The sequence below is a fragment of the Dermacentor albipictus genome, chromosome 1 (assembly GCF_038994185.2).
Source record: "Dermacentor albipictus isolate Rhodes 1998 colony chromosome 1, USDA_Dalb.pri_finalv2, whole genome shotgun sequence".
Classification (NCBI taxonomy): Eukaryota; Metazoa; Arthropoda; class Arachnida; order Ixodida; family Ixodidae; genus Dermacentor; species Dermacentor albipictus.
In genome coordinates this window covers 95,657,984-95,683,643 of record NC_091821.1, presented here as the reverse complement: position 1 = coordinate 95,683,643, position 25,660 = coordinate 95,657,984, and the positions used below count along the sequence as shown (strand labels likewise).

Genomic DNA, 25,660 nt, shown 5'->3' with positions numbered 1-25,660 from the left:
CAACACTCATGAGGGGGTGTCAATAGTTGATGGAAGTGCCGCTGTTTCATTCGCGGCGGCACCCTCAGAACGGCGGCGCTTGCGGGGAGTATTGGTAGTTCATGGAAGAGCAGACACCGCTCACGGGTTTCTTTTTGCCTGTTGCGCTTAGCTTTCCGATGAAAAGCATTGGTTTGACATGTTCCACTTGACTGCCGGCTACGTGCTACTTCTATTCTTCCTCAGTCGTCATGAGTGCTCCAGGGGCGTGATCGGAGATATTTTGTGCGATACGCATTCTGTTCGGTTGCTACAACGTCATGAAGTTGCAGTATGCAAAATTTGTGACAGCGGGGCGGAGAGAGCAGCCAATCAGGAAGCGGTGACCTCCCCGGAAGTTTACTTCCGTCATTTGTCGTCTGCTTGCAGACAGTATACTACAAAACGAAATGTATTTCAAATGAATGACATCTTTATCTAAAAAAATGTATTTTTTCTTCTCAAGCCCAAACACGTTTTCAATTAGTAGTACTTGTGATTACTGCAATTTATAATTATTAGTTTCTTTGTGTCATCCCTAGGTGGTGTCGCGCACAGCGAGAAGGAAAAAAAAAAAAAACGACAGGAAGAGTGGCGCACTTTTCAAGAGGCAGCGACAACATTCCAGTGGCTCGCTGGCACCCATGATGGAGTCGATTTCTCTGTACAACCAATGAATTATTTGTTTCGAGAAACAAAAACGACGCCGGAATTCACTTTCTGCCATTTCTTCAAACGCGTTTCGCACCACCACCCGCTCTCCTCCTTCCTCTAGAAAGGCCAGCGCAACAATCTAAGTTCCCAACGGAAGCGCCATTTTCTGGAATTAAACTATGGATTGGATTCAAACGTGCCATTCCGCAGCCAAAAAGGCCGCCTGTTGGATCCAATCCAATCCGCCAGACGCGCCATGCGAAGCCGTACGATCGCTCCAAACTTCCCAGCTCCCGTCGGGTTCGGCGCCTAGCAGACGAAATGCTCGGTGGGAGGATGACTGACAGGAGCGTGTCGTCATTTTGACGTCACTAAAAACGTGGCCGCGCCCCGCGGCTGGCGACGTCGGCGCGGAGTAGGCCAATTGCGCGCACCGGTAACCGAACGAACGCACCGAACAACCGTCTCCGATCGCGACTCAGGCCCACTAATCATTCGGCACTCGTTTACAGCCGCATTCAAGAGGGCTGCCATTCTTTTCGCAGAAGAAACAAATCACTGTGCAGTGGGCCGTAAGTTCGATGTTTCTGAATGGGTGGTGCGAGAGTGGTGACTGCAGCAAAGCGAAATTTTCACCTATGACGGCAAGTGAGGAATTTCCCACGTGCCGAAGTCTGGTTTCGGAAGGCCAAGCTTGCGGCGTACGTCACTGAAATGTGTGATCGGTCTCTGCCAGTGAAGTGCGACATGGTCATGAAACAAGCCTGGATCTTTGCCTTTTAAGGACCTGCTCTGCCGTGAGTGCAACGGGTGGCTGGCGGCAGAAGGCCGCGAAATTACGCCAACTGGACCTGTCAAAAGAACCTCCCCGACGGCTGCGTGTGGTTGGGTGCATTTGGCGTGGGCTGCTGTTCCACAAGATGTCATGGTGCGGTCGTTTGCCAAATGTGAAATTTCGCGGGACGACGACGCGCTTTGGGACCGTAGCAACGATGACGATGGCAGCACTAGTGAAGACAAGTAGTCCATTGACCATGTCAGCTACTAATAAATTTTCGTCATCGAATGCGCCCTTGGGTATGCTCTCCTTTTTTTTTTTTTTTTCCTGTCACGCGATATGGGGGGGGTTGACTTATATTCGAGTCGACTTACAATCGTGTAAATACGGTACACTGGACATCCATGCTGGATGCGCGGGTATGTTCAAGTTGGGCCTCGCCATGTAAGGAGAGGCCTTGGGGCCCTGCTGACCTGGGGGTCCACACAGCCTACTTTCGAGGGAGTGGCGCAATGCTAGCTGCGTCCACTGTGGACGCAGGAGGCTCTGCCCCAGCCTCACAGTGTGTGACCTGGGCAGGCTTTGAAGGCCGCTCTGTTTCCGTGCCCTGTTGCAGCATAACGGAAAAGTTTTTGTTTTGCACCAACGAAAGTCGCTTCCGTGCTTCCCTGAGAGTGATATTTTCTTTTTCTTGTTTCCTTGTTGGGCAGCCACGCGAGTAAGCAGGATGACTGCGCTCGCAGTTTATACAGAGGTGCAATTCAACTTCGCAGTTGTCTGAAGGGTAGTCATGGGAAACACACTTAGCGCATTTGGTTTGGCCCCGGCAGTTCTGTGAGCCGTGGTCGTACCTTTGGCATTTGAAACAGCATCGCGGGTTGGGTATGTACGGTTGAAGTTTCAGTTTGGTGAAGCCTACCTTCACAGAGTCAGGAAGTATGCTCAATGAAAATGTTAGGACGAAGTGCTTTGTTTTGATTTCATTGTTTTCTTGTCTGATTTTTATTCTGTACACATTTGTGACATTTTGTTCTTTGAGTCCGTTTAGCAGTTCTTCTTCAGTCACATACTTTAGGTCATCGTCAGAAATGATGCCACGAACGGTATTCAGTGATCGGTGAGGGCTGATAGCTATGAGAATGTCCCCAAAGGCTGTTACTCCTGAAAATTTCTCATGCTGATGTTGGCACAGCAATTCTAAAAGAAGGTCCGCATTTGCTAGTTTCTTTATTTTATATCCTTGTCCAATGGCATAGCTTAGGCTCCTCGTAACATTGAAAGGAGAGACATGTTGTGCAGTAATTTCTGAGTGCTCACTATGCATAACATGTAATCTAGGAAAGCTGTTTTTGTTTTATGCGAAGCATATTACGAGGGCTCAACCCAGCTCCTCAGGCGCGGCGGTGACCATGAAATCACGTGACACCGTGACGTCACGACAGAGGAGAAGTGGCTTTGGCTCAACTCTTGCAAGACGGGCTGGGTGGGAATCGAACCAGGGTCTCCGAAGTGTGGGACGGAGACGCTACCACTGAGCCACGAGTACAACGCTTCAAAGCGGTACAAAAGCGCCTCTAGTGAATGCGGTGTTGCCTTAGAAACGCGCTGTTTCTAAGGCGTGCGTCTCTTGCTCAGGCGCACATTTCGTTGCCGCGCCGAACGCTGCTTTGCTCGACGCTCACCGCGTCCAATGCGGGGCGCGTAGTCGCTGCCCTGTAGCCCATTGTCTTACACCCCTTGGCGGGTCGACGGGAACGCTGTCGCGTTCCACTCTTGAAGGCGAAGAAGTAATGCATGAGTTGTTTCTTCGTCTAGCCGAACCAAATATAGCCAAGCAACAGCAGTTCACCAGGCTAAACAGTGGTTCAACAACTAAAATAAAGGCTAGTATGCTTCGCATCCTGGGCTTAACCTTACCTAAGCCACAGCCATTTTTTCACAAAGAACTGAGCAGTGACATCGGTGCACTCCCTCTTGTTAGGAGGGCGATCGGTTGAAGCAAGAACTAGCCCTAAAAATTGTCTTTTTCGACCACGGTACCAGCCGCCCACCGCAGAGCTCAACGAGGGGACGGGATAGGCGATTTCAGGCAAGACTTGCCCACGCCAGCTGTATACTGCGGCTATTACCCAATATGGCATAACTCAGGGTAGTTAGCTACACAAGGTTAACCGAAGCCGCCAGGAAAGGAACAACCAAAAAGGGAGGAAGAGACAGGAGAGTAGAGAGAAAGAAGATAAAAGTGAAAGATGGAGAGGAGGATAGAAAAAGGTGACTGCCGATTTCTCCCGTTCGGGTCAGGCTGGAGGTGCCGTCTATGTGAAGCAGAGGCCAAAGAGGTGTGTTGCCTCCGCCGAGGGGCTTTAAAGCTCCAAACACCCAGCATCGGCTCAACCCCCAGGATCCTCCTTCCCCCAAACACTGCTAAGCTGCACACGACTACACGCGGAAGGGTCCAACCCTTGTGTGCTTGGGTATGTGGTGTCACAACACAAGAACGCCTGCTTACGCAGACGCCCCTGCGGGGTGTCAAAAGAGTGACGCTGCTGATCCTGAATCTCAGTCTGCATTAGACATGTATTCACAGGTGTTTTACTAACATGCATAAACCACAAAATACATTACTGAAAACTTCAGCATGAATATAAAAGGCACCATTGCAGGCAACAGCCTTCTTCAGTGATAAATAAATGCATACATTAACACCCAATTTATCAGTAGGCTTACATGGTTATTTCATTTGTCCACATGCCTATTTTAAAGCAGTTGCTGTAAAATAAAGTGCCATAGAAACATCTTAATATGGGCAAGTGGATTCAGCTTTAATCTTTTCAGTTTCTTTTAACCTTTTCAGCATAAAGAGCCAATCATGAAAAAATGCAGTGAAAAAAATGTAACAATTTGTAAAAACCTACTTTTTCAGCACAGCACAGGTTCGTTGAATTTGATTCTCGCTTGCACGGCAACATTTCTCACATTTAAGCTCTTTTAGGATGGACTCAGCTAGAAAAGTGCCGAATCCGCAAAAGTGTGAATCTAAAACAATGTAGTACAACATACTGAGTGTTTCCACAAAGATTGCCAAGAATTTTCAAAGATCGCCTGTGGCATGTGGCACAATTCTAATCCTTCAGCTTGATTACTCAAAGAGGTGAGCATTACTTGCACAAGAAATCATAATGCATAATTGACTCATTACTAAAGTTCACTAATTAAATTTTTAACTAATTACAATATGGCACATGTTGCAATTTACACATTGTAGCCGGGAAGTTCATAAGGTGGATCAACTTGGCGCAAATTCTAAGGACAACACCAATTATAAGCAGTATGGAACACATCACAATAGTGCATTATCGATTGAAAAGCCACATGTCAAAGCAATGTTGCAGGAAATTGTGATTTAAAAAGTGAAATTATAAGATTTAACATCCAAAAACTGCATTTTTGGTTACAAGAGACATCGTAGTAGGGGGCTCCAGTTTAATTTTGACCACCTGGGGCACATTCACGTACACCCAGAACATGGTACATGAGAATTTTTGCATTCCGCCTCGACTGGAATTTTGCTACTGCAGCTCGGAATTGAACCTGCAATCTCATGCTACGTAGCATAATGTCACAGCCACAGGGCCATCATGGAAATTGTGAATTGGTGACCATATTTAATCGCTTTGTCTACCTTCAATTTTCTGTATTTTTTGCATTCAAGGCAACGTTTTAGGAAATTGTGAATTTGCTGTTAACCCTTTCTTAAGTTCATTCTTTAGCTATTTCCATGCAATGTATGTATATTTCTTGTTATAGTGGCAATAAGCTTTTATAGGTGTGTTTTCCCCTTATGTTTTAATGTTTTAAGGGCACTGCAGGACATTCTGAATATACAAAATATTTTAAATTGACTAAAAGCTTCCGTTTTGTGACGATGACACAGATATTGGCACATATCTGTGTCATCGTCACAGATATGTTGCATAAGTTGCTAAACAGTAATGTGCACACAGTGCACATTACTGTTTAGCACCAAAACAGCAAGATATGCAGTTTAAAGACAGTAGTGCCATTTTGAAAAAAAGGGCTACAGGGAATCCTTGGGCAACCTTCTACAGAAGAGCACATACCTCAAGAAAAAAAAAAAAAAACTGAAACATTCAAAGTAAAGCATGATAATGTCTTTTCTTTTTTTAACTACAGTGAAATCAACACACGAGATGTTTTTTTAAAAAAAAGTGATTGTTCATGATATTTGTATCATTGAATTCAATGAAAATTAGCCAAATCACTTTTTTCGCTCACTTCCGAGTTCCAGTTAAATGAAATGCACTGTATGTGGCATTGACAGCCTTCTAACTATTCCCCTCTCGCTTTCACTGATGAGGCTTCTACTAAGTGCACTCCAAGGGCACATTGGATAATGCAACTCTCAATGAAAATAATTGAATTGAATTATGGGGTTTTATGTGCTAAAACCACTTCCTGATTATGAGGCCCGCCGTAGTAGGGGACTCCGGAAATTTTGACCACCTGGGGTTCCTCCACGTGCACCTAAATCTAAGTACATGGGTGTTTTTTTGCATTTTTCCCCCATCAAAATGTGGCCGCCGTGGCAATCAAAATAGTGAAAGCTTAAAACTTACTCCTTGCAGGGAGCACTTGCCACAGAATCCACACCTTCTGCAAGTGAACATGGAATTGAAGCAGCAGTTGAAACTAGAAAGCACCACTTGCATATCATACAACTACAGCTGAAGTCCGTGATATATATATATATATATATATATATATATATATATAAACCTTGAAACAATTTATGGCTTTCATTCTTGATTACCTTTTCTGATAAATCCACAACATAGGAAACTTGTCAATAGCACCCAAGCAGCCCGACACACTGCTTCTAAACTCAACAAAAAGCCAAGTACTCCTGGCTTCACAAGAGTACTTAAACAACTGCAGGTTTCTTCTATAAAGGTTCCTTAAAGCTTAACTGCAAATGCCCTATAAACCAACTAAAATGAGCAGGTTGTGGAAGAGATTGTAGAGACAAAAAATGAGACAAATCACCTCCTTCCTGGTCTCTCCTGAGCACTTTAAAGAGGCTGATCACAACGTCTTTCGCCCTGTCCACAACATTCTTGGAAGCAGACCGTTCAGTTGAAGCTGGTTGAAAAAAAAAAGAAACAAACAAAAGTTCCACAGTGTAGAAAGTCATAGAGGCAACCTGCATAACCAGTTGTGTCATGCAAGATTTACAGCCGCCGCCTATAAGCAAAATTGTTATTAACCCTTCTTCTACTGAATGTTTTTGTGACTAACACTTTGTTTATTGAATCTGCTCAATTTATCAAAAGCTTTGTCAACAATTTGCATCATTATGTACACGACTGTGCACATTGTAAAAATACATTCATTATGGTGGATTCATTCAAAATTAGGCATTTTTGTTTAATTTACCCGAATCTTGTGCTTCTGCTTTGGCAATCCACATGTTTGCAGCACCATCTTACTAAAGAAGTATTAAATATGTGCCAAAACAAACACATGGTCATGCCTGTGGCAACGCCAGCATGTCACCGCAAATAAAAACATTTTCTGCTTTTTTAGAATGCCCTGCAACATTTATAAATTTTGTCATACATGTGAAATTCTTCAGACTGTACATACAACAAAGCATATTGCTTTGCTCTTATAAGTACTCTGGCTGTAGCAGAATTGTAGCATTGTCACAAATGTGTGCAAAGTGTGATAATAGATGTGTAGTGATCCCCCCCCAGTGTTCACGCGATAACCGACTGCGTGCGATGGCTCTTTTTTTTTTCTTTTTTTCTCAGAGATCTTGTGTACCCTGCGCAACATCTTGGAAGGAAAACTTTCAAACTCTCACAATCTGTCGTGAAAAAATCTCACGACAGAGTGGAAAGGACATTGCTTCCGGTAACGTGCCAGATTTTGGTAAAAGCTATGAAGATGAGGTTGACGTAATAGTTCTGTGGAAACACACAGGTGGAGAGAAATAATTAATTAAAGATGACGTTGGCCAGGAAAAGCATGATTTCCAGCATTCTGCCCGCAAAGATGAAAACAAGCTATTGGATGCATTACTGCAAGAAATACCTTCTTCAGACAATGTTCAAAGGAAATTCCAATAGAGAAGGAAACAATATTTCCCTCTGCCTAAGACATAATTCTGCAGCCTTACTGACAGCAAGATGAATCGTGTACTTCATACAACTACTTTGAAAGGTATGTGCCCAAATTCGTTTCAGCAAATTGCAGGGCAAACCTACACAGCATCCAGACATCCCTAAACGTCAGCACATCTGAAGAAATAGGAAAGTTCTTTACTGTATATCAAGAATTACCCAGAAGGATGGAGGACAAAGCTCCAAGACTTGATGCACTTCCAACTACAGGTTGCCGAGGAACTCACCCCATCTGTGGGAAGGGCAAGCAAGAGTGGAAAACCATCACATGAAATTCAAGACCTGGCACCTGAACTCATCCAGGAAAGAAATTGTTCAATGGGCCGGTCCAGATGTCCAGTATGATTCCATTTAACACACGCTGAAGCTCGGGGAGCAAGTAGATGCGTCCAGATGGAATCGTGAAGGATGCAAGGGTTGGTTCAGAATATTTTGCATGAAGTTCCAGGTGCTACTGTGCCTCACCAAAAAGCAAAGTCACTTCTTCCTATTTCACAACTAAAATCCCTATGCCAGTTTCATGACTATTGAGATGCTTAGTATACAATTGTGTTCACTCATGTAAAAAAATAAACCATGTTTGTTTTTCCCAACCTTGTCATTTTGGCTTATCAGGTCACGTAAAAAATGTTTATAGTGGGAGCAAAAAAAAAAAGGCAAATGGCATCCAAAAGGATAAATAGAAGAATATGCTGAAGCAAGAGACTTCAGTGTGCACTGCTTGTAGTAACAAACTGAAGCGCTGCAAAACACACACTTGTCAGATTGTCAAAAACAATTAAATCTTCACTTTAGTTAGTAGTACAAGGCTGCCTCCTCATGCGGCACACCTCAGTGCAAGTGCTGTTTTGGTGAAGTGTTCATTCTCAAAATTGTTAATTGCACAGACTTTTTCAACGAGAACAGGACCGTGGTGCTGCTGTGCCAACATCTGCTGTGCTCTGATAAAATAACCTATCAGCAGGGCACATGAGAAGTCTTGCAATATTGTGAAATGAACGGTTCCCACAGATGGTGTTCAACAGTAGTACGTAGTTAATAAACATGACCTTGTTTACAAGATTCCTTTGTGGTTGTAAACAGAAAACAAAGTAGTTTTTCACCTTCTTCTTCATCATCGTCCTGAGCACTAGGATCCCGAGGCTTCTCAACCAGCTGTTCATAGTCGTCAATCATAGAGGTACCAAAAACACGCACCAGGCTCAGAGGGCAGTAGTGCTCCGATCCATAACGGCTCAGCAACTCAACCTGCATCAAGGCCCACCAAAAACTTAATAGAGTAGCTTATATAGTTTGTAATGTAAATATGATATACACAATAGCATTCACAATTAAATGTTAGTTATAACTATTGTCTATTAATGCTATTCTCAAACTAAGATCCAAAGCTGCATTAATGCAGACTCTTATTAAACTACAAGTCTGTCATATTAGCTGTATGCAATTAGTACCTAGAAATTGTCACCTTTCAACGACAGAAAGCTGAGCTAGTTGGTAAGGATTCATTATGCAAAATAGAAGTGAGGCGTGCAGACAGGACACAAGAGTAGAGAAGTGGACAACACGTGTTGTCCACTTCTCTACTCTTGTGTCCTGTCTGCACGCCTCACTTCTATTTTGCATAATGTCACCTTTCAGATGGTACCCTTTTCAGTATATTTACTGAATCTGGCACCTCTGGCACTGAATAAAAGTCCTGGAACTCTTGTAATGTGGCACAGCTTCACCAATGTTTCTTTTAATGATATCAGTAGGTTTAAATCGGCAATTTCAATTTCAGGAATAAAATGAAATATAATAGAGCTAAGTATACAATTATGGAGGCTAACAAACAAGTGGCATCAATTTCTTGGTAAAAAAGAAACCAAAGTTAGAGACATGTGAACAGATGCGTTGTCTTGATGAAACATCCAGAACTGTTCCTTTCAGAGCTTGATGTCCTTTCTTTCCCACTGCTGCTTTACCTTTAATTAATGAGCTCCAGTTAATATCCCCTGTTGACTACCTTTTACTATGCAAGAAACCGGACACATATGGCACCTTGAGAATATATTTTTAAAAGAAGCTTTCTTTTGACAGGCTTTCATCGTCAAAAGAAATGAAACATTAAAGCACTTCCTCTAATGCAAGCTGTAGTCTTGCCTAAAGACAAGTGGTGTTTTTAACAGCTAGTGTGTCTGGGTAAAGAATCCAAGTTTTGTGCAGAATTTCACACAAATCTGCTGCTCCTCAATCTTGCCTATTGCAGCCTGGCAAAGAACAATCAACAAATGTTTACACAAACAAACATAATGCAACAAGAACAAACAAAGCTCAACTGAAGATATTTACACCGGGAAAAGTACACAAGACATGCTGCTAAAGGTCTGTAGAAGACCATCCTCACTGTGCTGTGTTATGGTCTGGACTCGCACAATGATACCACACCCAAAATGTCTCATGTTTTTTTGATGGTTTCTCCCATCCTGCCTTTTTGTTCAAATGAGAGAGAATGTCACATACTTACGGAAGCACGCGTATTACTGAAGTCAATACGCACAGAGCTTGGTTAACCGATCACAAAATGGAGCTGTGAACTAAACCGACTGTATAAAGGCCATGGGCAATGTATGTATGATGCCGTTCTTCTTGCTCCGTTCAAACACATTGCACAATAAATGGATCAAATCATAGCTGCACTAGTGGACTGTCTTTCTGGCACTATAGTGACAAAGAAACGAAGTTGGAAAACATATGTTGTCCAGCGTACTGCTCTGTTTGAGGGTTTTGTAAACAGCTTACTAGACGAAACAATAAGGCCACGCTGCCTTGAGTGAACAAAAAAGCCTAAATGCCCAGTTGCTATCTCTCCCTCTCTCTGCCTCAGCCTGGATGTTTCGTTTTGTCCCTTACAGTACACGATCACCTAACTTAAGAACAACTTTAACTGCAGAAATATTGCATCACAGCACTGGTGAAGCTGCACTATTTTTTATTAGGCCAAGTCCAATGTAGGTAGGTTCAGTTTGGCAGTGCCAAAACAAGAATGACACCAAAGTTACCTTGATGTATTTTCCATACGCTTCTGAATGGAGCTCAAAGCTCTGGACTACTTTCTGGTCAAGTGCTGTGAAAATGCCAAGTGGAGTCCAGTCCCTTGTAGGATACCTGTCACTCATCAGCACTGCAAACTCTTTAGGCATCGAAGAGAAGAGCTCAAAATTGGCTATGTCAACCTGGTCAGGGGAGGGTAAAAAAAAAAAAAGTACAATTGAGGGTTCTTTCCCATACTTCCCCTTTCATTCAGAATGGTTTCAGAAACACACAGCCTCCTGCCCAACCCCCGGGAAAAAAGAAGGGCAGGCTTTGGTAATAAATACAAAGCTGGTGACAACACATACATAATGAATGCTTTTATGCACATGTTATGAGTTTACTATAAAACTATTACACACTTTATTTCATAGAGTGTCATGCATAGGTTCCTCCTCTCAAGCCACAGCTTTTAGTTTATGGCATAAGCTCCACCTTACTAGGTGCTACATCATCCAGTAATACAAATGTTGTCTATGCCTAGTAGCTTTAAGTCAGTCCCATTCCCACATCTCTTTCTGTACCTGGTTCATTCGTGCCCTTGGTTCATTCCAGTGCACCCTCTGCAATAATTGTGGCAGGCTTGAGGCCTACATTCGGTACAATACTAGTTGCATCTTCTAGAACACAGCCACACCCTTCACACATCTTCTTGACAAAGAGGTGCACTGGTTTACCAGAATTAAGTGCCTCGTTGTCAAGCCACCACACAATAAGTGCATGCAGGGTGCACATATACATCTATCTGTCTTGCGGGTCCAGTCAAAAAAGACAACATAGACATTGGGCTTGAGGGGAATCATCCCCTGGTTAGCATACTCAAAACAGCAGCAGCAAGAACAGGTAAGGCACACAAACTATAATAATGAAATTAAAAAAAAAAACTAATGAAAGTATTAACAGTACCATAAAAAATGTAAACATAAAGCTACAACAGCTTGCTAAACAAAATTATAATAAAAAGAATGTAAAAGACATAAATTTACTACTTTTACAATAGTTAAAGAAAAAAGTCAGTCAAGGTACTGGTTCCTCTATGAGCAAAGCATAAGTGAATTAGGAAATATGTCAGAAAGGTGTAATTTGTTGATAAGTGATGGTAGGCAATATTTAAATCTCTGACACCTATAACTTGTCCTGCAAAAATTAGTATACCATGACGGGTTATGATGTAGATGTCTTGTGCCTGTTTTCAATTAGTGCCACAAGGTTCTGCATGAGGTATTGATGTGCTCATTTCTTAATACAGTATAGAATGTAGCCGATGGAATTGCTCTCCTAAGTGACACCAGTCACTAATTTGACATCCGATAGGCAGAAATGGGCAAAAATGTGGAGTGATGTCACTGCGACTGACTGGGAAGTGCAATCTTCAATATATGTTTGTAAATTACAGGTCATACGCAAAGTGTCAGAACTTGGTACTAAATAATGCCCACAAAGGCCTCCACTAGTGATTCAATGAATTTAAAAACAATGCATAATACTGTGTCAAGGCTCCTTTAAGATCTCACAGTAAATGTCTGATAGTATGAAATAGAACTGGCTTCCTTCGTACCTGAGAAACTTGGATCATTTCACACAGCTCTATGACGAACCAAATCTTGGCTTTGCATGGGTTGAGCATGTACTCATCCATCTGCTCACTAAGGACACGTCCTGCTCCATCAGCTTCTGCGTTGGTTGCGAGCACCTTGGCACCGCATTCGTAGGAGGCATAGTTACGCCGGCTCTTGCTCCCGGTTGGCTTTTTCTTAGGTGGACTACTTCGTACTTCAGGTAGTTGTTCCCCTTTAAAATTAAAGGGGGAAAAATTGAAACAGTCTTCAGACTTTGCAGTAAACTGCATAGAGCATAGCCCAATAAGATGACGATGATGATGAAAATTTTAACATTATATATCATCACATCGCAGCTAAGTATACACATCCTAATAATATGATACCTACATTACGTTAGAAGTGTACCCTATTCATACGCTGACGCTTGTAACACAGCTAAGGTATTCGCCCACCCTTAGCAGAAACGTGCCGTATGAGGATAGTAGTGAAGACAAATGCAGCAGTTTCCGCATTATACTTGCCATGTGTTTCTATGTCATTGGCAGCTAAGCACGCCCATCTCTGTTTCTGTCCCCTCAAAGTGGACATGGCTACGTTATTGCCGCAGACTTGCCGATATTAACAATATTATTTATTAAAGATACGGAAGAAACTGTTTCAATGCTCGTAATGTACTCACGAAAAGAAAAAAAATTGCGTTCGGCGCGTTTGGCTTGCTCCGCCGGCCGACATTTTTGTTTTGGTCTCCCGCACTGTTACAGCAACAGCCATCTGCTTGTTCACCTGTTGTCATCCCGCAGCAAATGCGGGATGAAAAAATTTTTTCTTTTCGCAGGAAATTTACCTGCGTAATGAACTAACCCCTGAATTTGCGGCAATTATTTTGACAAAAATGTACGATCATTATGCGAGTAGATACGGTATTTCACATCAGACCTTTAAGGCAACTCTTCCCAAAATCCAGATGTTAAAATCGAGGCCTCAATAAGATGAGAGTTGGCTCATACATTAAAGGGCAACTTTGTTCTTTTTTTTAAAGTGTCTATAGTGGGAGAAGCTAATTACATTCTTGTCAACACATATAAACATTATAATCCTTTAAATACTCACGTACAGAGAGCAGCTGCCATTGGGCACAGAGAATCAACAAAAATGCCAAAGCAAGTGAGTGTGGAGCAACAATGCTATAAGGACAACATTTTCCCAACTAGCCCTGCTTCAGTAGTTCAAGATTTCAACATGTATTCGCAAGCAAAATTTCCACTTACCACCTTTCTCATGCTCTGCCAACATCTTCTGCTTCCATTCTACAAAAGTGGGCATTTTTTCTGAAGACTCCTTGCGATCATGGTCACTACCTTCGTCCCCTTCTTTCTTCAGCATGTTGTCAGGCAGCTCGTTTGTCTCCACTGCTGCAGGTGTAGAGATCGGAACAGAGCTTTCTTCTTCCAGTTCTATGGGTTCCCTTGTATTTGTGTTATCTGGGCTCTGCGATGCCTGATCTTGCTTGGCTCCTGGCAAGACTGGTTCCACAGTATTTCTAAGTTTCAAAAGTGAAGTTGAATAAATAAATTTATCCTTAGACTGTACATTCATTTAAGTACAAAGGTATACACACTTATTTTTTTGGTATGAACACGATCTAACTCTGAGTGAGGTTTTAAAAATGCAAATTATGAGAAATTCGCAAATTCTGAAAGATTTACAAAAACTGCAATTAAATCTTTATGAAATTCAGCTGTTTACAGAATATTCAAATTTTTCTTCATTTTAAGATTTCAGCCATTTGTAGTAGTTTTGTTGATGATTATTATCCAAAACATTACTAATTAGTAGACAAATGTCTCCAACCCAAAATGTCAAATCTGCCCCAGATGCATCTGTGGTGCTAATACAACTTAAGGAAAATTCACATTTCCCAGTGCCATAGATGCATCTCTGTGGTTTAAGTAAGATTATAGTAATTCCTCTTGATTAACATAGTTTTCAATTATATTGTCACGCTAAAGCGACAGCAAGGACAGAAGAAGAAGAGGACAAAGTGCGCTTGTCTTTGAAACAGCTCGATGTCTGCGCAGCAACCATTCTCCCCTTTTCATCAATTCATCTTTAAATAAATGCATCCCATCATAACAGTTTTCGTGGAAGGTGCAGGGTAAAACAATGGCGCCCCCGAAGAACGACGACAAACCGATTGCAGAGGCGCAATCCATGGAGCTTTGCCGAAGTCACCGAATTGCTTATCTGCCACCATAAATGGCTTCCAACAGCAACAACCCACCGCTGTCTTCTAGCGTCCCATGGCAGCCCTAAATCGAGCAATGAACCTTTGCCAGAAAATTCGGGGAAGACGTGGACAGATGGCTCAGCTTTTACCAATGAGCCAGTCAGTTCAATGGCTGGAATGCTACAGCCCAGCTGAACAACATTGCATTCTTCCTCAAAAGAACATCTGTGTGGCTTGAAAACCACGAAGAAAGTATTACAATGCGGGAGAAGTTCGTAGATGAGGTTAAGAAATGCTTCGGATATCTGGCAGCTAAAAAGAAGCATGCAAAGCAAATGCTAATGCAGTGAGCCAAAGTTCCTGGTGAAACCTGCACGATGTACATCGAAGAAGTGCTCAAGTTGTGCAAAGCCCTGGATCCTCAGATGACAGAAGAGGACAAAGTTGGCCATCTTCAAAAGGGATCACCAAGGATGCGTACCAGTTCGGCGTTGGAAAAGACAGTCTGGAGTCCGTAAGTGATGCCTTGAAAGCTCGGCACATCACACCAAAATTCAGCCACCTGACCAGCATAACTAACGTTGTCAGAGTTGACGTGGTCCCAGCTCCATCAGACCTCACGTCAGTGATTCAGCAGGTGGTGCGTGAAGAGCTTGACCAACATGAGGCTATTTCCCTCTCAACTCCTCGGGTTCAAGAGCATTTTTCTTCCTGTGACTTCGGTGAGGCATCCATCATCACTGCCTCCGTAGACGCCTACCACTTTGCGCCTCTTTCAAGAGTGCCAAACCCTATTATGAAGGCCCACTCCAGTTATCAGTTCCAAAACAATTACTGACACAGACCAACTGCACAGTTTCTCAAGAGTGTGATGGCTGTGCCAGTTATCCTAGTCTCAACATAGACGCTTTAACTGATGACACGTTGCACAAAGCCCGAGCGCTCGGGGCTGGCCCTGGTGGCCCTGAAAACTCGCAGCAGTTTCTAAAGCTTATCAACAAGTCACTGTCTTCAGAGAAATGTCAAGTCCTGGTCGGCGTCCTTACTAAAGATGCTTCATTGTTTGATTTCACCGAGAATGCTAACAAAGTTAACATTCCAACTATGCAGGCTCACCACAAGATTGACATGGGGTCTGTGCATCCCACAAGGCAGAAGCCTTACCGTGTGTCCACATCGGAGCACAAGATCATTGCTCAGCAGACCGACAACATGCTAGTCAAGGGCGCCATCCAAGATGCCTCTAGCCCTTGAGTTGCGTCGGTCATCCCCGTGAAAAAGAATGATGGGTCCTGGAGGTTTTGTGTTGATTACCGGCGTCTCAATTCTGTGATGAAAAAGGATGTGTATCCACTTTCCCGTATTGAAAACGTTATCGACTGTCCTCATTCCGCATCCTACTTTTCATCTGTGACCCTCCGATCGGGCTACTGGCTACTGGCTACCGATGCATTTAGCCGACAAAGAGAAAATCGCTTTTGTGACCCCACACTGCTTGCTTGAACTCAATGTCATGCCGTTTGGTTTCTGCAATGCACCTGTGACATTTGAAAGGTTTGTGGACATGGTACTGCGCGGCCTGAAATGGGAGATTTGTTTGTGTTACCTTGACATTGTCATCATTTTTGGCCGCACTTTTGCAGAGCACAACCATCGACTTGACGTTGTTTGGATGTGGCTTGAACAATCTGCCCTTACCCTCAACTAAAAGAAATGTCACTTTGGCCAACGAGAGGTGCTGGTAGTTGGACATCTAGTGGACAAGCAGGGTATGCGCTACCAGACCCACAAAAGGTCACTACAGTTAGTGACTTAAAACAACTCCAGTCACAATGCGAGCTGAGGAGTTTCTTGGGTCTTTGCTCATACTTCTGACATTTTGTGCCGAACTTTGCCGATGCTGCCTGCCCTCTGACTTCATTGCTGTGTAAGGATAAGCCTTTCACCTGGACAGTGGATTGCAATTCCTTGTTTTGTCAACTGAAGTCTCTGCTCTCTTCCAGACCCATACTTTGTCATTTTGACCCCTCAGCCACAACAGAATTGCACACCGATGCGAGTGGAATTGGCCTCGGCGTCATCCTTGTCCAGCATTTTGGTGACACCGAGCATGCCATTGCCTATGCCGGCTGTCCATGAGCAAGGCTGAACAGAATTACACCATCACTGAGCAAGAGTGCCTCGCTGTCGTTTTTGCAGTCCATAAGTTTCGTCCATGTCTCTGCAGGTGCCGCTTTATGATCGTTACTGATCACCATTCACTATGTTGGTTGGTTGGTTCATCTCCATGACCCGTCTGGCTGCCTTGCTTGAAGGGCGCTACATTTGCAGGAATTTGACTTTACAGTCCATTACAAGGGTGGCTGCCATCATGCGGACACTGACTGTCTTTCGAGGCTCCTTCTACCAACAACTGCATGTCTGACAACTGCAACTGACAATTTCTGTGAGTTTCTGGCCGCCATCGACAACATTCTTTTTTCCGACCTGGCCACCTTCCGGCAAGAGCAGTGCAACGACCGCAGCCTGGATGCCCTCTTTGTCTCAGCTGCTCAGCCGACAAATAACAATGGCTTTGTTGTCCAAAATGGCCTGCTCTACAAAAATAATTATGTGGCTGATAGTGCCCACCTCCTCTTAGTAGTACTTAAGAATTTGAGAACACACGTGCTCTGTGCTATGCACAATGACGTGACCTCTGGGCACCTGGGTTTCACCAAAACATACCACCACATTCAGGGCCAATTCTGCTGGCCTAGTAAGCAAGAGAATATGGAAACGTATGTGAGCAGCTGTAATAAGTGCCAGCAATTCGTGTCCTAATACTGCTCTGGTCAAACCCCTTCACCCTGTGGCACCACCATCATCTCTCGAAATGGTTGAAGTGTGTCTTCTCGGCCCATTCCGACACTCAACAAATGACAACCATGAAATTATAGTCTGCATCGACCATCTGATGCATTATGGTGAAACAGCAGCAATGCCAACGGACCTGCCTATTGATGTTTGGAGCTTCCTCCTGTCCTCTGTCATACTGTGTAATGGACCCCCTCGTATTATTGTGAACTATTGTGGTCACCAGTTCGTGGCTGATGTAGTTGAACAGCTGTTGTATCTCTGTGCTTGCCAGTTACGCCACACAATCCTGTATCACCTGCAGACAAATGGCTTCGTTGTGCGCACTAACAGAACTTTGACCAACATGCTTTCAATGTAGGTCAATTCCAGGCACAAAAAATTGGGATGACATTTAGCCTTTTATTGCATATGCCTACAATACTGCAAAGCACGAGACCACTGGCTATCTTCTATCTCCTTCATGTTAAACCACCCCATAGCTTCCTTGACGTTATTCTGCCTTTTACTTCTGCATTCGCCAAGGTTCTCTACCATGCCGAGGAAGCATGCCGCACAGCTCAGCTCCGTACATTGGCGTCCCAGGATCACTCCAAGATCAGCTACAATTCACGGCATAAGAATGTGTCGTATGACAAAGGGGAGATAGTATGACTTCGGACCCCACTTCGCAAGTGCAGCCTATGCCAGAAGTTTTTCGTTCATTACATCAGGCCTCTCATCATCACCGATCGGTTAAGTGATGTGACCTATTGGATTGCTCGTCTCGTGTCTAATGGCTACCATTCTAAGAAGACACAGCTTGTTCACGTCACCCGCCTGAAGCGCTGTCGTACCCGCGACTGAGCGCACATAGCAGTTCTCAACCAGCGGGCTTCGTCTGCATGCATCCTGTCATAACAATATATTAGGAGGCAGTTTGTCACTGACAAACTTCAATTAATGTGTCTGTTGTGCTGCCTCTCTGAATGAAGAACTGCTGAATAAAACACTGAAGCAGTGGGCAAAGGAATGCAAAATAGCCCCCCCCCCCCTCAACACTACCCTTCTCGATTTTCTCACCTAATCCTTGGAACTCGCAACATCATTGTAACATCATGAATTCCACAATATCTTCACACATTTGGTTCTTCTTTGTGCAGAAAATGTTAACAAATGTTACGAGGTGGAGTTTCTTAGTTTGTTTATATGTGATGTAATCCTTTTAGTTCAGTAGCCAATTATCTAACCTAAAGAAGATGTAATCAAAATGTCTGACATTAGGGAGTTTTAGAATAGGGGCCCCAATATTTTGGGGCCCCAAACAGCTTTGCAGGTGTTAGCTTTGTGGCACGCAGGAGTGAAGAGTTTTAGAATAGGGCTTTGCGTTTGTGGATAGCGTCTTTCGCTGACAGCGCCACCACGGCGTCTAAGAAAAACGATTAAAAATAATTAAATAAAATATTCCATTTTATGATATGAATAGTAATTTTGACTTGCGTGTATTTGCATTTAATTACAATTTAGAGGTTATTCTTCAAGCAGCAAACAATTAGTTGTGCTTAGTTTTGAGCAACAAAACCAACTTTACGTGCCTTCACCAGCCAATCTTAGCCGTGTTACGCCTACGAGCCATAAAATCCACACTCGAATTCAGAATCAGCGGTGTCTAATGAATCAATCTTTATAACATACGCTAGTTGAGAGAAAGCGATAACTGCAGTCGCTTCTCCTAGCTTGCGAACTTCATGCGTTACCGCGAATCGAACCCAGTTTGGTGCTAGGTCAGAGCCGTCGCTTTGATGGGTGCTGCCATGTTTGTTGACGCAAAGCTTTTGGGAACGCTATTTGAGCTCCCGCTAAATCGGTGAAATAGCGTTCCCAACGCAAAACCCAAACGCAGTTCGCGTCTCGCGCATGCGCAGTGGCTTCGACGCTAATTCTTTGGGGCCCCAAAACGTTTGGGGCCCCTATTCTAAAACTCTCTATTATAGGAAACTGGCGAGAGAAATCTGAGGTGTCATCACCATCTATTTTTTCAGTTCCGCATTCTTTCTGACATATCAGGCCTCCACACTTAACAAAACTGACATATTTCGTAGTTCAAGAACTAGTCTACCAATATGCTTTCATTTCGTATTTCTCTTTATAGTCGTTTAATTAAAGACGACTCCATGATAGAGTGTGTAAGCACACCTGAACGAGGAAGTAGAAAGAAACAGATACACAGAGACAGCGCTATGACTATAAAGACGACTATATTAGTATTAAGCAAAAGCAAACAGAAGACATTTTAGAAGACACTATAGACACAGAAAACTTGGCAGAAGAAATGGACAGTACAAAAAGAATGTGGTACCCTGTCGCAGATGCCCCAGCATTGAACAAAAGAATGGTATTAGAAAATGTTGATGAAGTGTTCAGTGCAGATTTACAATGGCAGCAAATCCTCAAATGTACATCTAGTGAAGTTCCTAAGCATGTAGTTATACGATGTCCTGGCTAAAGTGATAATAACAACATAATTAGGTAAACCTAAATATAATGGTGAACATTTAAATAATCATTTGAATATGCTATAATTGAAGCAAAATCAAAAGAAAGCTGAGCTCACTAAATCTTATTTGTGCAGTATGATTTCTTAAACAGCTAAAAAAATTGTATCAAGTGCTGCAACTCACTGAACATATGTGAGAGAATGCAAATATGCAATGTCACTTAGCAAAAGTGCAATATCCACATTATATACTACATGTGTGAAGAACAGCACAGTGAATGCCAGTGCACCTAGGACCTCAGACCTGCCGTATCATTCAACATAGGATCTCACATACTCCAATCCACTGTTCATTGACAGAATAGCACAGCTTATGAGCACCACCGGAGAAGGGCATAAAAGCAAACTTACCTATCAGTATCAGCGATAGAGTCCAATGTCACGGCTTTCACATGCTCTGTGTCATTGGTTTGATCAGGAGCTTGATTAGCACTATACGCTAAAGGTGCTTGGTCATTTTCTAAAATATATCTTGCTTCCCTGAAAAAAAAAAAATGAAGTGCCAGATTTCAACAAAAGAGAACATGCATTGTGTTCTGATTTTGCAAAATGATCTTGTGGACCCCTTAACTTCAACTGCTGTATGCACACCTAAGTCTATAAAGTACATTTTAGGGAAGATGCAGGTTATAAAGTTGTACTATTGTTGAAAACTTCCATGTTTAAGTTTTTGCTTGTAATGCTGTGCTTGCAAATTCTACTCTTACAAGCAAGTATATAAAAGGAAAAACTTAAATATAACACAGCAAAAAGTGCATATAAAGCAGCCACAATAGCTCAAGAAAATAAATTTTGCAGTCTTTCGCACCTGCCTTTAAAGGGACGCTAAAGGAAAATATTAAGTCAAGCTATACTGAAACATTAAGCTTCTGCAATAACTGATTCGTCAATCATAGTGGGAATAGAAATTTTGTAAGTGAGATAATGATGAAAATGAAAAATTAGAGTGATGCCACCGGTTGAGGAGTATGGTACCTCTCTTATGTGACGCATGGTGTGACGTCAGGGCGTTGAGCGATGCCAGCAGCCCACTACCCGGGAAATGGAGCCGAAGCTGGAGGCGGGCGGTTTGAGGAATGCCGCCATCATGAGGTGAGATGGGAGTGGCCGATTTCCAGGCAGTGGCAGAGGTAGTAACATGGAGATCACGCATGGCCTAATTTTGGCGCGGGTGATTCGAACTGAGAAGTGGCAGCACGACGTTCGGTGGCAGTTTTCGATGCAACTAAGTCATATATTGGTGCCCAGAAAACAATTATAGACTTCTGGACAGATAAGCTATCGAATTAACTAAACTTAATATTTTCGTTTAGTGTCCCTTTAAACAAACAGGCACTAGCTACAACTACAAGTACCCCTATTTGAAAGAAAGAAAATGCTGCCTGCTGTTAATGCATCATCCATAAACTGCATATTAATAAAAGTGCATTTTTTATACACTCATGACTTTTGGATGCCTAAGGTTTGCCTTAGCATTATGAAATTTTGAATCCATACTTTTTATTATGCATAGATTGCAATTAGACACATGTGTATAGATTACCTCTGATAAAACTTACATGAAAAAATAAAATCTCTCAAAGAGGGGTATGAAATATGAACATGAAAAATATTATGACTTCTAGAAAGTTATATCACTCATATTCATGCTATTTAATAGCACTTCACAGTAAATAAGGGAGGAAAGTAAGGTACTGCATGACAATAATTGTAAAAGATTAGCATGAGAAAAAGTGTGCACACATAAAATGTCTTTTGCTGTTTTACGCCACAGCAAACAAAGAATAAAAACTACATGACAATGACAGTGTTGGAAGAAGTAAACTAAACTACCACTGCCTAAAGCTTTCCAGTCTTATATTTAATGTTAAAAAAGAAAAATGGTGTTCCAAGACACATCTCTCCTTAATTGCATATACCTCACAGTGCAACTTATTTAACAATTTTCTCACTCAGTATGTTGAAACATTTTGTTGCAAGATATTTCAATATGATTTTCAAGTTATTTCAATGCCAATTCTATGGTAATATACAGTGTGATCATTTTTAAGTTTTATGGAATTTTTAAAAGTCGCCTGCCGCAGATACCATAATTCATGTCACTGAACTTGATTATTCTAAGAGGTGGACATTATTTGCCCTAAAATTCGAAACACATATTCAACGAATTACCAGAAATTAAATAACTAACTTCCTAATTATGTATGGTACACATTGTAATTTACGAATTGTAGGCGGTGAAATTGTCAGGCGTATCCACTTGGAATAAATTTCCAGCGTGATGCCAGATTGGAGATACGTGCAATGAAACTTCCCGTAAAAATGCACTGTTGATCCCTTTACTTTTTTAACAAAGCACTCTTCTTTTGCACTGAAGCGCAAAGTTAACTGGAATGCTCATATATTTCGTCTCCCACTTTGGAAAATAATATCTCAAAACTGGAGTAATCCTGGAAATTAATTTCAAGTGTATGTGTCTCGCAAACTCACAGGCTGCAATTTGTTAACTGCAATATGTGCTTTAAAGTAATTAGATAAGAAGATAATTAGCCAATTTTCGCTACTTAGTTGAATATGTGTTTTGATTTCACATTCTAGTAATGTCCCCCTTTTCAAATAATCCAGCTCAGTGACAAGAATTATGCTATCTGCCACAGGCGATGTTTAAAAATTCCATGAAACTTAAAGCTAATCACCCTGTATACTAAAGGTTTGCCTGCAAATAAGATGACAATGGTGTTTGTAAGCTGACAATTTTCACTGAATAGCAAAAGCAATACTAGAATAATCACTGATTATCCCCTTCAAGTGCCAATTAATTCTGTTAAATTTAGTTTCACCATATTTCTACAGGGTGTCTACCAAGTTGACATTCCCAAATTCCCCGAGTTTTCCAAGTTTTCCCTGAGTGCCTTTGCAAAATTCCCTGGGTGATGCAGAACTACGTGTTATGTCAAGACAGGCTGAAACCATATCGCCCGATGCTGTCACTCTCTAGTAAGCATATGAAAAAACATTTTTAAAAACGACCTAATCCAATTTGAATACTAAAGAGGAGTGGTCATGTTATTCAAGAAGAGAATAGAAGGGAGGGGTTAGTAAAATGCACAGCAAATAAAACATCCTCGAAAAAAAAAATTGGAAATCGAGTCGGACATTCTCAAATACGAATAAAAAGGAGATGCATACAGAAGCAAAGATTTTCGAATATGAGGTATTTCTATCAACTGATAGCAAGCTTGTTGGTATGAGGTCCGAACTTTGTCAGAAGTGACATTCTCTCGCAATCGCTGGTGCGTCGACCTCAACTGTCCTGACATACTCTCAGCCCGCGCACAACACCTCAGTGTTGCGTTTCATTGCTTTAAAGAGTTTATTTCGGCCTGGATCAGGAACACCTGCATCTCGGCGTCAGACAACACTGTTTTTTGAGCTTAAGCTCCTTGAAATAAGCGGCGGCACACTTCCTTTCCCATTCATTCATTCAATGCATAGGTCCTTTCTGTTCTTGTCCTCCTTCCGCCACTCGTTCACCCCACGGACCATTTGAAGCATCTTCTTGGTCAGTTGCACAGACTACGTCCGATTTTTCGAACTCTCTAGGGGCCGCGAAAACGTCCGAAAAATCGGCCATTCGGAAAAAATAAATGCATGTCATTTACTGCTCTTAAGGGCTTAAACCGCCACAGGCACATTCGAAAACGCTCTGACGGCCTGTCGGTACACGTATTAGGCATATCGGTGCTCGTACTGTGATAGGAAATACCGGGTGCACGCGTCTGTTATCAAGGAATACATACTGTGTCTCGAGGCAATTGCCCCACCCCACGCTTGTTATGCTTCACTGCAATACTCGTGCGTATGTTTCACCAAGTAACATTTCGGTACGGAGGCTAAGCTGACTTTCGGGAATCGGCATTATGCAACGCACCGTGCTTTCCAAGCTTCTAAGCCACTCGCGAGGACCCAAAAGGCGGAGTCCGTGCCATTGCTGAAAGCAACGAATTCTTTTAATAAAAAACACGGCACCCAACGGCAAGAAGCCTCATAGCGAACGTCAAAGCAGCTAGGCCTAGCGTTGCCGCAGTGGTGGCTAAGGCTGCAGCGGATCTGCGTGCGAGAGCGCCGGTTCGAGGCGGCGAGGTAATCAAAATGGCAGCGGTGGTGGCTTTGATTAATGCTGTTTCGGACCTGCGGTCACGGCAAAACATCCGGAAAATGGGACGGCGAAAAGTTCTTGCGTCCGAAATTTCAGACGTTCTGATACATTGATTCTGTGGGGTACGTGGCGGTGCCGCGAAGCCGTCACAATTATCGGGAAACCGGAAAGTCGGTCATCGACTGTACACTGGCAACTCCTCCAGCCGACGACAGGGCGTCGAAGACGATTCATTACGATTCCTGTCTGTTACTCGAGCTGGCATTACCGCGACTTAATTGCCACCCTTTCAATAAAATCACAGCTAATTTTTCCTGATAGAGGCACAAATTCCGAGTTTTCCCTGACTTTTTCCAGACTACTCAAAATCCCTGAGAGTTCCCGGTTTTGCCGGTTGGTAGACACCCTGTTCTAGCACTTTTAGAATAATTAAAAGCTTATACAGAACGAATTAAAATTTTTCAATTCTTCGGTGAGTTTTATCAAGTTTAGAGAATGTGGTTTAGAAAAACGATTTCTTAGGTGAGTTGGTTTGTAACGAAGAAGTAAAAATCGTAGCACAAAAAGACAATGACACGAGAGGCGCTAATCTTAGTGCATGTCCTGCGCACTCTGCCATTGTCCTTGTCTTTTGTGCTACAATTTCTTTACCTTGTTACAGAACGTGGACTCCATGCGAGAACTCTCTACAATAACATCAGATATGAAAACAAAGCTATTTCATGTCTAGCATAGTTGGAAAGCACCTATCCAGTCACTTGAAAAATATCCCTGATGTAAAGCATTCTGAAAACAATGAAAGAAGTGAACCCGCTACATGGCATATTGACTCGGAGCAAACATTCAGCTGTCTACTTGTTTACTCAGCTTGTTTACCAACTTCTTTTACTAAAACATTTTACACATATTATTCAAACTTGCAGCATACACCCAATCAGAAGTGTTTCAAGATGTATGCAGCACATTTTAAATATCTTATCTTCATCAGTGTTTTTTTGCTCTTGGGCAATGGGGTGCACAATTGTGTAAACAGCAGCTGAAGGAGTTAAGGAACATGTTGTAATAATAATAATAATGATAATAATAATAATAATAATAATAATAATAATAATAATAATAAAAAAACTAACCTTGGTTTCTCGTTATCAGCAGAAACAATATTTGTATTTGGCAGGGAACTTTGCTGTCCCTCTTGCTCTGGGTTTTCATTTGAAGATGTAGAACCTAAACCTATACTCTAAAGAGAAAGTAGCAAAACACTTTCTATTACTTCACAATACCCACAACAGAAAGGTATATACGTCTTTAAGTCACAGTAATACAGTACTACTTGTATCCCACTGCTCCACTCACATGAATGGTTTCAGAAAATTTCCTAAATTTAAGACAAAATGTTCACATTAAGAAGGTGTCCTTGTGCTGGGCAGCAGGCTATAAATGCTGGTCAGGACATGAGCTACCAAACTTCCCAATTGCTGTTTCTGGCCTTGAAGTTGTCAAGTACGTCACAGTGCACTTAGTATACTTTATTGATATTGCTTTCACTGATTTATGGGAACAGCTGTGCAAGCTTTCTTGGGCATAAAATAATGCCA

The 25,660-nt window shown here is 42.4% G+C and overlaps 1 protein-coding gene across 2 annotated transcripts in view; it reads right to left on the bottom strand.

The window, feature by feature from the left end:
• LOC135902639 (SUN domain-containing ossification factor) overlaps window positions 1-25,660 on the bottom strand; it is a 149,941-nt gene that overhangs the window by 37,931 nt on the left and 86,350 nt on the right. For both annotated transcript variants that reach the window (XM_065432838.2, XM_065432839.2), the window contains exons 4-11: window positions 25,196-25,302; window positions 20,258-20,386; window positions 13,556-13,827; window positions 12,284-12,516; window positions 10,695-10,868; window positions 8,757-8,901; window positions 6,515-6,610; window positions 6,088-6,124 (exon numbers count right to left, since the gene is read on the bottom strand). In XM_065432838.2, coding sequence (XP_065288910.1) covers window positions 6,088-6,124; window positions 6,515-6,610; window positions 8,757-8,901; window positions 10,695-10,868; window positions 12,284-12,516; window positions 13,556-13,827; window positions 20,258-20,386; window positions 25,196-25,302 — 1,193 coding nt within the window. The remainder of the gene's footprint in view (window positions 1-6,087; window positions 6,125-6,514; window positions 6,611-8,756; window positions 8,902-10,694; window positions 10,869-12,283; window positions 12,517-13,555; window positions 13,828-20,257; window positions 20,387-25,195; window positions 25,303-25,660) is intronic.